Genomic DNA, 14668 nt, shown 5'->3' with positions numbered 1-14668 from the left:
CTCCTTGGGAATCTCCCCCTCCCCACCCACCCACCCACCCCTCTTCACCTCCTCCCACTTCTGTCAGTCATTCTGGGACTGGGCAGCTGGGACATTGTGACCTCTTGTCAGGTGGGGCTCTGGGGTAGGGAGGGGCTATTGCAGTTTCTGGCCTCATAAACAGCTAGTGGCTCAGGTGGGGCTTAGCCAGGGGTCAGCTCTTTCTGAGAACTAAGACTCATCCTCTTGTTTCTGCTAATTCCCTGTCCTAGGGCCCCCCCATGGGGATCTGAGTTGCCAAGAAGGCATTCTAACCCCATCACTACATGGGTGGCTGACCAAGGGAAAAGGGGCTGCTTTCTTTTTCCTGCCAGTGCTCGGAGCTGTGTCCAGGGAGAAGTCATTCAATCTTCCTGTCCAGTGCTTTCTCCCCTGAGAGTAGGGTGATGCCTGTGGACCCTTGTGGGTGATTTTTCAGGACTGCAGCCCTGGAATGCAGAGGTAGACTCTGTCAGGAAGAAACCAGAGGCTTTCCAGGGCTGGGCTCCCATGTGGCCTGCTACATGGGAGTGGGGCAAGAGGCAGCCGTTTAAGCATTTTAAGTTCTATGGTTTATAGGAGATGTTTGGGATCCTGGGATTCCAGAAATGGCATAGAAGGCTACAACATAGTAACCCCTAAATTGGAGGTTAGAGTTACTGTATGAGAGTGAAATTAAAGAAAATGAACATGTAATGAAGGGATTGGTCACCTAGGAAAGAAATCTACCCCCATTGATAATCTGTAATTGGGTGATGGTTCCAACACATCTCAGTTTAGTGACTTGAAAGGCAAGAATGGAAATGGGCCATAACTGAGAGGACTTAATCATTGTCCACATATCATACTTTGAAGGAAAACTGAAGGGGGTGGGGCAAGGAGGACAGTAGAGGTACAGTCCCTAGGAGAGGAGGAGACAGATAATCAGGCTGCATACCTGCCTCCAGCAGGCCTTGTCCAAAGACTCAAGCTTGGTGGCCTTGACGTCTTTGGTGGTGATGAGCTCAACAGTCCATGGAGCCAACGCCACCAGCCCTCAGGACCATTTATTGATTGCCTTGGTTCTGGCTCTTCCCAGAGTAATAAAGCAATGACCACAAAATTTTGACAGAAAATTATTTTCAACCTAGAAACATGTATTTGTTCAAATGATTTCAAGTGAAGGCATAATAAAGACATTTTAAGCTATACAAGGTCCCAAAAATTTGATTTTGCATACACCTTTTCTTAGAAAGTTTCTGGAGGATGTGCTTCAGAAAAACAAGGCATTACACTAAGAAAGAGGACAATCTGGGATTTAAGAAATGAGACTGAACACAGAAGAGGAATGATGAGAAAGGCCTGGGATGTCAGCTGCATTCCCAGGTAAAGAAAACAAGTGCCCTGGCCGGTGTGGCTCAGTTAGTTGGGCACCATCCCATGCACCAGGAGGTTGCCAGTTTGATTCCTGGTCAAGGGCACATGCCTGGGTTATGGGCTCGATCCTCAGGGCAGCTGATCGATATTATGCTCTCACATTGATGTTTCTCTCTCTCTCTCTCTCTCTCTCTCTCTCTCTCTCTCTCCCCCCCCTCCCTAAAAATCAATAAACTATTAAAAAAAGAAAGCAAACCAGCCCAGGATCAAAAGATAGATGCTCAAAGAGGAATGTCTTCAGAAGAAAATGAAATTAATTATCTGTGTTTAGACATATTTAAAACAAATGTTCAGTTCTGTTGGAAACTTTGGGATTGAATTTGCAATTGATGCTTAGAAAACCAAGCAATAATAAAGTAATTACTAACTCCAGGGAAACAAAAAGTTGAATATTTACATGGTTATAACATAAGCTCTGCATATTGACTCCAGTGATTTGGCTCTTTTGGGAAAATGGAAGGAGGGGAAGTTATGTTTGTGTATTTGGATGTGAATGAGTGGGAGGGTGAGAGGAAAGCGAGAGTCTTAATTCCATAGCAGGAAATCCACAGATAACATCTAAATATAGAAAAATCAAGAAATAGCAATAGAAGCATAAAGGTAAATACAAGAAAAAAATGTGAGTTACCTCTAAAACTATATTCCCAAGTATTTTGATAAAAAATAATTTCATAAAAAAACAAAACAAAAAACAGCCTGGCTGGTGTAGCTCAGTGGTTGACCACTGACCTATGCACTAGGAGGTCCCGGTTTTATTCTGGTCAGGGCACATGCCCAGGCTGCAGGCTTGATCCCTGGCAGGGGGCATGCAGGAGGCAGCTGATTGATGTTGATGTTTCTATCTCTCTCTCCCTCTCCTTTCTTCTCTCTTTAAAAAAAAAAATCAATAAAAACATACTAAAGATAAAAAAGCAAATCAATATAGGGTCATAGTGTGGAGATCGGGAACACAGCCTTCCAGGATGAATGAAATAACAATTTCCTAATGTTACATGGATGTATTCTTGTGGCTTGAAATAACCAGCGGCAGCATCAAACACTATCAAACTCAGAAAGTTGTGAATCTCACGCATTTTAAGTGCAGGTGCTTTAACCTCCACCTAGTGCTTCTTAACCTTTAATGTGCACAGGACTCTCCTGGGGTAGAGTTCTCTGGGGACCTTGCTAAAATGCAGGTTCCGATTCAGCAGGTCTGGGGACTCTGCATTTCTAACAAGCTCCCAGGGGATGCTGATGCTGTTGGTGCTTGGCCACACTCTGAGGAACGAGGCTCTCCAAGACACTGATGTACAAAGGAGAGACAGTGGGGGAGGTGTGATGAGGGGAGGAGCCTCCTGTGCATCTAGGTGCCATGGGAGTCCCCATTAAGGCTCACCTGCACCGTAAGGGGGGCACCTAGTTGGCAGTGAGTTCTGCCTCAGCACGAGGACAGAAGATTAGGAGACACAGGTAGGCAGTAGATTTCACTACTTTTTTTTTAAAGCTTTATTAAAAAAAATCTATATATACCTATATCTATACCTATATCTATACCTATATCTATATCTATCTATCTATCTCTTCATTGATTTTGGAGAAGAAGGGAGAGGGAGAGAGAGAGAAACATTAATGATGAAAGAGATCCCCAGTCCTACTGGGGATCGAGCCTGCAACCTGGGCATGTGTCCCAACTGGGAATTGAACTACGATCTCCTGGATCATAGGTCGATGCTCAACCGCTGAGCCAAGCCAGCAAGGCAACTACTTTTCTATTTGTGCAGCCAAACACATAGCCTCCTTTCTTTTGAATATTGTTTTATTCCATCCACGTATGTGGGAGCAAGAGGACTGTGTTAAGCTGTTTTCTCCATCTTTATTTCATCTGATTAATGCCAGGGCCCTGGGAACTACATATAATCTCACTTTATCATCACAGTAATCCTGACAAGTAAATATTATCATTCCAATTTTACAGATGAGGAAGCTGAGGCTCAAAGAGGTGAAATTACTATTCAAGGGTACCCAAACAAGTAAATGGCAGAAACCTGATGTGAAATTAAACCAGGATGGCTCCAAGGTCATTGATCCTCTCCACCTCCATCTGCCCAGCCCTTCAAGATCCCTTAAGGCAGCTATTCCCACCAAGTCTGCCTCAGTTGTGCTTGCAAAGTAGCCTCGCCCTTGTGAGGCTATAGAAGATTCTCTACCTGGCTCCTGGGGCTAGGGCTCTGGCTGAGTAAACCCACAGATAGGGGAAGGGCATGTAATCGGAGTAGAACCACAGTTGTTCAACGATTATTATCTTACTAAGTATAGCTAAGAGGCTTTCTTACAGACCCTGGGAAACTGGAGGCTGTGCTGCAAGAAGGAAAACAGGTCTGTAAAAATAAGGCGGCCTCGAAGAAACCCAGATGGGTCCATTACTCAAAAAAGAAAATACATTTTGAGACCTGACCAAGGACAGGACATGCTTTAACTTGGCTGATATGCTGGGACCCTGACCCCCTCCGAGAGTTTGCCTCAGGAATGCTGACCATTCTCCCGTCCCAGGAACTGGCTGAGCTGTTTTTTAACATCATAAAAGATTAGTTCCCCTGTTCTGGTACTTTGAGCTCCTGCACGCAGACACACAAGCTGCAGACCCTAAAACTTCCCTTGCCCTGCTACGCTCCCAGCTGCACATTTTTCCTACCCCTATACAATCAGCTAGCTGGCAGGAGAAAGGAGGGAGCAGGGGTTTTTCCCAGGGCGTGAAGCCTGCTGCTCACTCCATATTGCCGGCAATAAGAAATAAACACTCCTAAATGATTCAAACTTGTCTCTGCTTATTGGCTCAGTAGTGACAAGCAGGAACAGACTTGATTTGGGGGGTCGGGTTTTACCTGGGTGCAAACCTGTCATTGTACCCTAGGAGCTAATACCTCCAGAACCTGCTTCCAGGCTTAGAGGCTTTGCAGCCCCAGGTACCCCGTGGCAAGGGCCAAAGGCAGTAGCCTGGCTGGGAGCACAGTGGCGGTGAGGGGGTGAGGAAGTTATAAAGGGGCATGGGAAGGGGCTGAGGAGCCCTAGCCTGTGTGGCTCAGTGGTTAGAGCATCGGACTGGGGACTGAAGGGTCCAGGGTTAGACTCTGGCCAAGGCACATACCTCGGTTGCAGGCTTGATCCCTGGCCCCAATCTGGGCACATGCGGGAGGCAACCAACTGACGTGTGTCTCTCACATGGAGGTTTCTCTGTCTCTCTCTGTCTCTCTCTCCCTCCCCTTCTTCCCTCCCCCTCTCTCCCTTCCCTTCTTTCTGAAAGCAATGGAAAAAAATATCCTCAGGTAAGGATTAAAAAAGAAAATAGAAGGCGCTGAGGGGCTCAAGGGCTTAGAGGGATGTAAAGGGGCCCTAAAGTTTGCAATAGGGCAGAGAGACAAGGGGTACAAAGGGGTAAGAAGGAGGATGGGGGTACATGGGATGCAAAAGATATGAATGTCCTGCAAATCCCAGCTCCTAAGGAAATGGTGGGAGGTGGCCAACATGCCCTATCCTGCCAGTCCCTTTGTGGGGGCAGGTGTCCCCCCACAAAACCTGGTACTGTTGGGAAGGGTCAACGTCCCTCCAGCTCTGCCTGTTTCTCTCTAATCTTGAGTATGTTACACACATACTTTTTGATGACTGACTAGGGATCAGGGACTTTTCTAGATCCTGAGGTGCAGTTGTGAACATCTGATGCAAAAGGGTCTCTTGGAGGGTTGCTTACCTCCTGCTGCAGGGGAGGAGGGACCCAACAGTGAACACGAAACAGCTTTTTTAAAAATCCTCACCCGAGGATATTTTTTCCGTCGCCTTTTCCGAGAGAGTGGAAGGGAGAGAGAGAAACATCCATGTGAGAGAGACACATCAATTGGTTGCCTACCACATGTACCCCGACTGGGGCTGGGGATTGAGCCGCAACTGCGGTATGTGCCCTTGGCTGGAATCAAACCCTGGACCCTTCAGTCCGAGGGCCGACACTCTAACCACTGAGCCAAACCAGCCAGGGCACACATACCAAATTAAACAAGATAATCTCAGTCATGTTGAGCGCCCTGAGGACAACATAGTAATAAAGTGTGAGGACACAGTGTGTGTAGAGAATGGAGCTTACTTTCATCAGAATGGTCAGGGAAGGCCCTTGGACACAAGTGACGTTGAAAGGCAATCTGAATGACGAGGCGAGACCATGCAAAGTCCCTGAGGCTGGATGGGGCTGGTGCACTGGAGGAACAGCTAGAATGCCTATGTGGTTGGAGGGATGTGAGCCAGGGGGCGAGCATGGGGAGATGAAGTGGGAAAGGTGTGGGTGGAGAACCTTGTCATGAAGGATCTTGCAGGTGAGCCTAGTAGGGGCTTAAACCACGAGGAACTTGACAGGATTAGGCTGCTGTGTGGGGACCAACTTGGAGGGGGTTGGAGTCTCAGGAGGCTGAGATGTCCTAGCCCCAGTACCCCTTTCTCCCCCTCACACTCTGCAAAACTTGGATGGTAGTGGATGCCAGAGACAGGGAAGTGGACAGATTGGGCTTTGTTCAAACCCACTTCTACTCCACAGGAGCCTGTCCTGGCCTTCCATCCCCCACCCCCACCCCAGGAAGCCTTGGTCTGTAGTACTGTTCTTCTGCCCCTGACCTTGTCCACCCTTCAGGGAGCCTTGGCTTTGGTGGGCCTACCTTGATGTTGAGGGAGGGAGGCTGAAAGGGGTGTTTGGGAGTCGAGATCCCCAGCGTAAAGAAGGCCCGCAGAGCCGACTTCGAGAGAACGATTCCTTTTTATTGCGCACAGCACTGGTTATATAGACCATAGCAAGCAGTGCGCTGCCGCATGCGCAGTTGCGTTCTGCTGAATCATCATTGCATAAGGTCATGATCGTGCACACGTGCAGGATGGCCGGGGTTGTGGACGGGACACCGAGACCTATCAGCCCCTACCTGACACACCTGACACTCGAGTTTTTCTAAGTGCCTCTCTGGTGCCTGGCACCTCGCAGTGCCATCCAGGCAGAGAGCTCCAAGGGGGAACCAGGACCCGCGTGGGTCATGTCCTGGTTACTGCCCTTGTGGCTCTGGTAGGCAGTTAAACAGACATGAGAAGAGCAAGGACAATGGGCCAGGTACAGAAGGTCACCAGGGTGGAAAGCCCTGGGTGCCTAGCAAAGGACAATTGTACCGTGTGTGGGACCTCCTCCCCAGGGTGACCTTTCCTCCCTAGAGGTAACATCTAGGCCTCAGTTGTATTTCAGCTCCAGGCGCAGAAAAGCAGCAAAACCAGAAAAGCAAGCCATACCTCTGCTGACCTCAGGACCAGCGGCACTGACTAATGGATGACCCCCTGCCCAGGCCCCGATCAATCAATTAGTGGAGACCTGGACCCTGAAAGGACGAACCTGGAAAGCAGCTGAACAGTCTATTGAGATATTCCCCTGGGACCTCCCCTAAAATCTCCACTCTTAAAACCCTTGGGACAGAGGAACCAGCGCGCTCTCCCTCCCCGGAGCAAGCCAGTGCCTTTTCCCCCTCCTTTTTCCCCTCCCCATCCCCCCAGGCCAGTCACCTTTACCCTCCTCACTTCTGCCTCTACAACCTATTTCCTAAGCCCATTTCTTCTATGAATTACTTCTACCCCTGTGATTTTCCAAATAAATGTTCTCTTATAGTTTGAGTCTTGGCTCTAAATTCTTTTGTAGCCTGAACTCAAGTACCGAGGTTGCTGAACCCAGGTCGGGTCTGACCCCACTGGACTAACATCTGGTGCCTTTCTGGCCGCACCCATCAGGGCGCCTCTACCCTGGGGTGGGGTGCAGCAGATGCCTGAGGAGCTCCAGGACTTGCGTTTTTGAGGTCCTCTGGGCTGGTGGTGTTCCAGGAGCGCAGGGCGGTATTTCTTTCCAGAGATCCTACCAGATAGGGCCACCAGAATAGTGCGGAGATGCTGACTTTGGGTGATTCAAACAGTTTATATAGATAGTGGCCCTGCAAAAAAAAAATTTGCTCAGGGCCCTTCCTCCTCCAGATTCCTTGGCCGCCTCTGGCCATCACTTCTCAAGGTGGGATGGCAGTCTCTCTCCGGGGCTCCTTGAAGGGCAAAGCATTGTCCGGAGGCGCGCAGGGACGCATTTCCTTCCTTCTGGGAAGGCGACCCTAGCATGGGAGAGTCAAAAGGGTCTTCGAGGGGGAAAGTGCAGGGTCCGGGGCTCTGGAATCGGAGGATGGGGGTGTTACCCAGGACAGAGACTCAGGCCTGCGGGCCCCGGGAGGAGAATTGAGGCAGGGAGAGGGCAGGACGCCCAGCAAGCCTCGGCCCAGCCACCCACCCACCTACCCACCTACCCACCCCCCCCCGGCCCCAGCCGCTGGGCACCCGCTCGGGCTCCCCTTTTTGGGTTATGTAACACCAGAACGTGGCAGCGGGCGAGCAGAGGAGGAGGGGAGGCGGGGCCGGGGGGGGGTGCTGGGACGCGCCGCCCCGGCTGGGCGCCTCGGGCTGTCCGTCAGGAGGATTCCTAGAAGGCCGGCCCCCTCCCCTCCTCCCCCGCGCTCTTCCTCCGTCCCACCCGCCCTGGCGGGCGGACTCGGGCTCCGGATGGGTTCCCCCCTGGGCTGTAGTTTCCCCCCCAAAGTCCCCAGCTTTGCTGCCTTGCCTAAGTCAGTAGCCGCTTTGAGCCTCAGTTTACCTGTTTGTAAAACGAGGTGGGGGGCCACGCGTAAAGCGCCTGGAATGCGGCACAGAGTAGGTGCGCGCCGGGGGGCAGGCGCCTCGCAGCGACTCCGCGGCCGCCGAGGGGCTTTGCGGGCGGCGGAGCGCAGCTCGGGGGGGCCGCGGGGAGGGAGGGGCGGGCTCGGCGCGCGGAGGCGTCCGGCCGCCGTCGGGGGGCCGCCGCTCGCTGCGCCCCGCCCTCCCGTGCCCTCCTCTTCGGGGTCCCGGGCCAGTGAGCGGGCTGTGGGCGGGTCGGAGGCTTAGGGGGCGTGCGGCGCCGCAGGAAGGGGCGGGGGGCTCCGGAGCCGGCGGCAGGAAAGGGCGAACCCCCCGCCCGCCGCGGGCCCGCGCTTCCGTGCCTCTGGACTTCGCCATGTGGGGTCTCCTGCTCACCCTGGCCGCCTGCGCGCCTGCCGTCGGTCAGGGTCTGGGGGCGCCCGGCTCCTCCGTGCTGGGCCGGGCACCGCTCGCGACCTTGGAGGCCCCGATCTCTGCCCCAGCGCCGCCCAGCAGCCCGGCACACCCGCCCTCGGGGAAGAAGAACGGTGAGCTCTCCCGCGGGCCCGCGTCTCCCGCACGTCGGTTGCCCCACACCCGGCCCCTGTGTGACGACCCTTCCCCGACACCCACTCACACACTCACCCTCACTTTCCAACCCGTGCAATAGATCCTGACTCAGCAGCCCCAGTTCCCGGCCAGACCGAGTCAGCAGTCCTGGGACAGGAGCCAGTGGGACGCTGCCTCTTGCAGCCCCAAATCTTACCTTTTCACAGATGAGGAAACTGAGACCAGAGTCAGAAGGAGAGGAAAAAGAGGTGCAAAGGCACTGACACTAAAAGGTTCAGAGCAAGACTGTAGAGGAGAGACTTTGAGAGCAGGGGCTAGAAGGAAGGAGCCAGAGAAAGGCAGGGAGAGTACTCTTTGCTGAGGCTGTCCGGAGGAATGGGGCACTGTCTGGGCAGAGGCAGGCTGTCTGACGTCCAAATGCCGGAGCATGGAGGAGAAAGGCAAGGGGATGGCAGTCAAGGAGGGCTTTTCAGAGGAGGCAAGTAGACATTGTTGGGTCCTTGCTCACAAAGGAATCAGGAATTGCTGAAGAGAAGGGCAGCCAAGAAGGAATCTGCCTGTGAAAAGCACAGGGGCACCAGACATGAAAATGTACAGCGTGTCCTGGAGGTACCTGTGGAGCTTGGGTGGGTAGGCAAGGCCCTATGCTGAAGGGCGACCAAGACACAGGCCCAGCCTGGGAGGCCTGAGCACCTAGGCAGACATGCTTTTGAGAACAGGATATCTCAGCACAGAGGACAGATGGAGTGATGGAGGTGGCACAGGGGCTTTTGGACGCTGAGTCTGGAGCTAAGGAGGGCTCCTTGAAGGGCATCTGAGATGTGAAGGAAGAATAGAAATTAGGCAGTAAAATCAGAGGTGGTGGTGGGTGGTATGGCGGGGAGGGGACAGTGCAAAGGTCTAGAGGTAAAGAACCAAACTCAGTTCTTTGGAGCGACCAAATAATTCCTAGTGGCTGGGTGTAGCTCTCCAATGGAGGGGTCAGAGGAGGCTGGCCAAGCATGTAGTCAAATCAGGAAGGAGAAGGAGCCAAGGAAGCGGCCAGAGAAGCAGGTTGGAATCAGACTGAGCAGGCCTTTAAGTCCATGCTTAGGCCCTAAGATACTTGTGGTGGGGCTTGCAGGCCTTCTTGGGATGGCAGACCTCTCCATCTGGAGTTTCATGCCATTCTTTCCTTCCCTGGTGTTGTGCCTCCTTGGTCCCAGGGACCTCACAACAGCATGTCCAGATTCGTATCATCAAGAAGAAAAAGGTCATTGTGAAGAAGCGAAAGAAGCTAACTAGCCCCAGGTCCCTGGTGACTGCCCGGCCTCCGGTGACCACCAGGCCTCCAGTGACCACTAGCCCTGCAGGGACCCTTGACCTTCCCGAGGTGCAAGAACCAGGTATGGTCCTACCCAGATTTTCAGCCCCTGGAGCACATAGGAACTAACATAACTTGACCTCACGAACATAGGAATGCCTCTAGCTGGGCCAGCTTAGACTCAGTTTTCCACTTCTTGATAATCTCTTCTATGTCTCTGCTCTGTCCCTGCCCCCAGGCTGTCCGCCTTTGGGCCTGGAGTCCCTGCGAGTTTCAGATAACCAGTTTGAGGCATCCAGCAGCCAGTCCCTTGGTCTTGGACCTCACCGAGGACGGCTCAACATTCAGGTCAGCATCTTGACTCAGAGCAAGGCAGCCCCTAGAACCTTCTTTCCTGTCCCCCTCCTCCCAATTCTGGTCCACTCACCCTGCCCACCTGGGCCTGATCACCATGTCTTATACTCACAGTCAGGCCTGGAAGATGGTGATCTATACGATGGGGCCTGGTGTGCTGAGCAGCAGGATGCTGAGCCATGGCTTCAGGTGGACGCTAGGCACCCTGTCCGCTTCTCAGGCATTATCACCCAGGGCAGGAACTCTATCTGGAGGTGAGGCATGCTAGCCCCAGGCCAGGAATCCTGGGCAGACTCAGGATGGCTGGGGTGGGAGTCCTAAGGGCCACCGATGACCTCTCCCCACCTCTTCTGCCAGGTACGACTGGGTCACCTCATACAAGGTCCAGTTCAGCAATGACAGTCGGACCTGGTGGGGGAGTAGGAACCGCAGCAGTGGGATGGATGCGGTGCGTAGTGCCATGGTGGCTTGGGCCCTCTATGTTGGGAGTTGGGCAGCAAGCCCACTTGAGGGTGCTGGGCTGGCCAGGGGCTCTTCTGGGGACAAGGATCAGATGCCCACTTGGGCATTCCAGGAGAAAAGGTTGTTGTTAGGATGGGTGGCGCCAAGCAGGCAACCTTAGAAGCCAGGCTGCTTTGGAACATGTCTGTATTCTCCCCAAATACTTCTTCCTTGGGGTGGGTGCCTCTTCATGCCACGGCTTCCTGCTACAGCACCCCTTGTGACAATGGGTTTCTGGTCCTTGCATCTCCTCTCACCTCCCCATCTCATGGACCCTTTTATATACCAGGCTATAGTATGGGGTCCTGGCTGGTTTTAGGATTGGCTGCTCCTGAGTCGTGTGGCCATATTTGTCTAATGAGCTGTGAGCCAGCCAGAAACCATGGCTGCCTAGGGCTGCCCTTTGGCAGGAGTCGTGGGCCAGGGTCTGTCTTTGACGCCAAGTACAAATCTTCAGCAAGTCCACCAGGGTGGGTTTGATGGGGAGTTTGGGTCCTAGGCCAGGTCGCTGGGGTTTGAGCAGCCCCACCAAAGCACTTGACACCCCCAGGTATTTCCTGCCAATTCCGACCCAGAGACACCAGTGCTAAACCTCCTGCCTGAGCCCCAGGTGGCCCGCTTTATTCGCCTGCTGCCCCAGACCTGGCTCCAGGGAGGTGCATCTTGCCTCCGGGCAGAGATCCTGGCCTGCCCCGTCTCAGGTGGGCAGTCAGACAAGGGCTGGATGGGCAGGGTGCATCCTTCACTGCAAACTCACCTTTACCATGAACTCACCCTTTACCAGGTCCTAGTGGTCCATTCCCTGAGACCCCTGCACTGGCATCCTCTGACCCTCTGGATTTCCAGCATCATAATTATAAGGCCATGAGGAAGGTCAGACATAACCCCTATGACCCAAGAGGGAGGAGCTGCCTATCGCAGGTCCCCTTCTCACCAGAGCATAACCTGTTCCGACTGCCCTCATGTCACCTCTTCCACCCTCACTGTCTCACCCTTCTTTCCTCTTGACTCCTAAACGCTGTTCCAATTTCCCTTGTTATGGCACTTTCCCTGACTGAGGCTTTCTTCACTCCTGCTGCTTCTCCCCGCCTGTACCGTGCCATGGTGTTCCCATCTGCGTGGGCCTGCCACTGGCTTTTTTAAGTCTGTCCATGGCCACATGGGGCCTGACCCCTGGGTCCATCCTCCCACCCCCCACCCCCCAGCTGATGAAGCAGGTGAATGAGAAGTGCCCCAACATCACCCGCATCTACAGCATCGGGAAGAGCTTCCAGGGTCTGAAGCTGTATGTGATGGAAATGTCGGACCATCCTGGGGAGCATGAGCTGGGTACTGGCAGGTGGGGCGGGGGAGGTAGGCACAGGGAGGGCTGTGGGCGGGAAACAGCTGTGAGCCCCAGTGTGTTCCCAGGAGAGCCTGAGGTTCGATATGTGGCCGGCATGCACGGAAATGAGGCCCTGGGGCGGGAGTTGCTCCTGCTCCTGATGCAGTTCCTGTGCCATGAGTTCCTGCGAGGGAACCCACGGGTGACCCGGCTGCTCACGGAGACACGCATTCACCTGCTGCCCTCCATGAACCCTGATGGCTATGAGACTGCCTTCCGCCGGGTAAGCCACCTGGCATGAGGGCCACCCTGCTCCCTCTCCCAGGGTGACTGGAGCCTGCTTGGCTGACCAAGCCCCTATTCCGGCAGGGTTCGGAGCTGGTGGGCTGGGCAGAGGGCCGCTGGAATCAGCAGGGCATTGACCTTAACCATAACTTTGCTGACCTCAACACACCACTGTGGGAAGCAGAGGACGATGGGTTGATGCCTGACACTTTCCCCAACCACCACCTGCCACTGCCCACTTATTACACCCTGCCTAATGCCACTGTGAGTATTCTGGGGGCAGTGGTGGAGGGCCACCCTCGGGGCCCTTGTCTCTGACTCCCACCTTTCCTGACCTGCCCCTGTTCAGGTGGCTCCTGAAACTCGGGCAGTGATCGAGTGGATGGAGCGGATCCCCTTTGTGCTGAGTGCCAACCTCCACGGGGGTGAGCTCGTGGTGTCCTACCCATTCGACATGACTCGGACACCATGGGCTGCCCAGGAACTCACACCCACCCCAGATGATGCTGTGTTTCGCTGGCTCAGCACCGTCTATGCTGGCACTAATTGGGCCATGCAGGACCCAGATCGCCGACCTTGCCACAACCAGGACTTCTCCTTACATGGCAACATCATCAACGGGGCTGACTGGCACACGGTCCCTGGGAGTATGTGCCTGAGGGTGGAGTTAACCTTGTCCCCATAACCCTACCCCAATAAGAATCTGCTGTCACCTACAGTACTGGCGTCACTTCCCACTGGGGCGAGTCTCCCAGAGGAGGGTGGCATGAGGGCGGGCTCCCAGCCTGCCCCCTTGGGCTCCAGTGTGTGTGGTTCCCCTAGGCATGAATGACTTCAGTTACCTACACACCAACTGCTTTGAGGTCACTGTGGAACTGTCCTGTGACAAGTTTCCTCACGAGACGGAGCTGCCCCAGGAGTGGGAGAACAACAAAGAGGCCCTCCTCACCTACCTGGAACAGGTCGGAGCCGAATCCCCACCCCAGCCAGCCTGGCACTCCTGACTGACCTGCCCTCCATTCAGGTTGCAGCTCCCCCCATGGGGTCACCTAAGGTTCCCTCGAGCATTCTAGCATCCTGACTCACACGAAGCCACAGGTCATGAGATTGACTTGCAGGGCTGGAGGCCAGGAAACCCGTTTTGCCAGCAGGGCGGTGTCAGACATGTTAGCCAGAGGGCAGACCCCACAGCAGGCTAAGCCGTGTCCGCAGAGTCCTCCCGGGGCTGTTCTCAGGAGGGCCGCTCTCAGCAATGACTCACACTAGGCAAGTGCAGGAAGGGCCGTGGTGTGGACGCTTCATATTCCACGGGAACCTGTCCCTTACAATGACTCCATAGTATAGCTTCCAAGGGTTCCCAAATGACAAGCCCATAACAAGGGTCACTGAACTTGGGGAAGCCCTAAGATACTCCTTCCTACCAGGTGTTTATAGCTCTCCCAGTCCTGATGCAGTTTATCAACAGGAGATATTTTTGTCAGTTCTGTCACCTAGGAACAGACCTACCAGCTTTATCAGGTTTGCAGGGGGACCGAGCCAGGAAATGAACTGAAGGTCACGGTCGTGCAGAAGGGAAAGGGTTTGATGAGCTTCCCCACACAGGTGCGCATGGGCATTGCAGGAGTTGTGCGCGACAAGGACACGGAGCTTGGGATTGCTGATGCTGTCATTGCTGTGGATGGAATTAACCACGACGTAACGACGGGTGTGTGTGGTGGGGAGGGGATGGTGGAGGTGAGGGAGGGCTTTCGGCGGGGCCAGAAGCTGAGCATCATTGGCCCCTGATCTGCTCTTCACTCCTCAGCGTGGAACGGGGATTACTGGCGCCTGCTGACCCCAGGGGACTATATGGTGACTGCCAGTGCTGAAGGTTACCACTCAGTGACACGGAGCTGCCGGGTCACTTTTGAAGAGGGCCCTGTCCCCTGCAATTTCCACCTCACCAAGACTCCCAAACAGAGACTGCGAGAGCTGCTGGCAGCCGGGGCTAAGGTGCCCCCAGACCTCCGGAGGCGGCTGGAGCGGCTGAGGGGACGGAAGGGTTAACACCTTCGGCAGCTGCAGAGCCTTGGGCAGGCTGGACCTGTCCCGAACTGAAGGAGGGGACTAGCAGTGGGGAGGGAGGGACAAATTGGGGGAGAGGTGCGCGGGCTCATTAAAGCATTTGGTACCTCCGCCCGTTTTCCTGTGAACTCCATGTCCCA

The 14668-nt window shown here is 54.2% G+C and overlaps 1 protein-coding gene and 1 long non-coding RNA gene across 3 annotated transcripts; one reads left to right on the top strand and one right to left on the bottom strand.

The window, feature by feature from the left end:
* Window positions 1-6186: 6186 nt before the first annotated feature.
* On the bottom strand, window positions 6187-8214 carry LOC308562694. The gene is made up of 2 exons (XR_013999650.1): window positions 8108-8214; window positions 6187-7406 (listed from the first exon to the last, which is right to left on the bottom strand). It is a non-coding gene; the product is annotated as an uncharacterized lncRNA (long non-coding RNA).
* A 200-nt stretch (window positions 8215-8414) lies between these two features.
* Window positions 8415-14639, top strand: CPXM1 (carboxypeptidase X, M14 family member 1). 2 transcript variants are annotated; one of them, XM_081149431.1, is made up of 14 exons: window positions 8415-8675; window positions 9903-10082; window positions 10239-10348; window positions 10469-10608; window positions 10712-10802; window positions 11406-11556; window positions 11640-11728; window positions 12061-12184; window positions 12266-12462; window positions 12549-12728; window positions 12814-13111; window positions 13287-13426; window positions 14067-14169; window positions 14269-14639. In XM_081149431.1, exons 1-14 carry the CDS (start codon window positions 8504-8506, stop codon window positions 14508-14510), a joined length of 2217 nt encoding a protein of 738 aa, XP_081005557.1. In that variant the 5' UTR covers window positions 8415-8503; the 3' UTR covers window positions 14511-14639. The 2 variants fall into 2 exon arrangements, with proteins under 2 accessions (XP_081005557.1, XP_081005556.1); XM_081149430.1 differs by lacking the exons at window positions 11406-11556; window positions 11640-11728 and having other exon boundaries at window positions 8427-8675.
* Window positions 14640-14668: the final 29 nt, after the last annotated feature.

The sequence above is a fragment of the Miniopterus schreibersii genome, assembly GCF_964146895.1.
Source record: "Miniopterus schreibersii genome assembly, chromosome: 10".
Classification (NCBI taxonomy): domain Eukaryota; kingdom Metazoa; phylum Chordata; class Mammalia; order Chiroptera; family Miniopteridae; genus Miniopterus; species Miniopterus schreibersii.
Note: the sequence above shows the minus strand (reverse complement) of the source record. Positions and strands in the feature narration are given on the sequence as shown.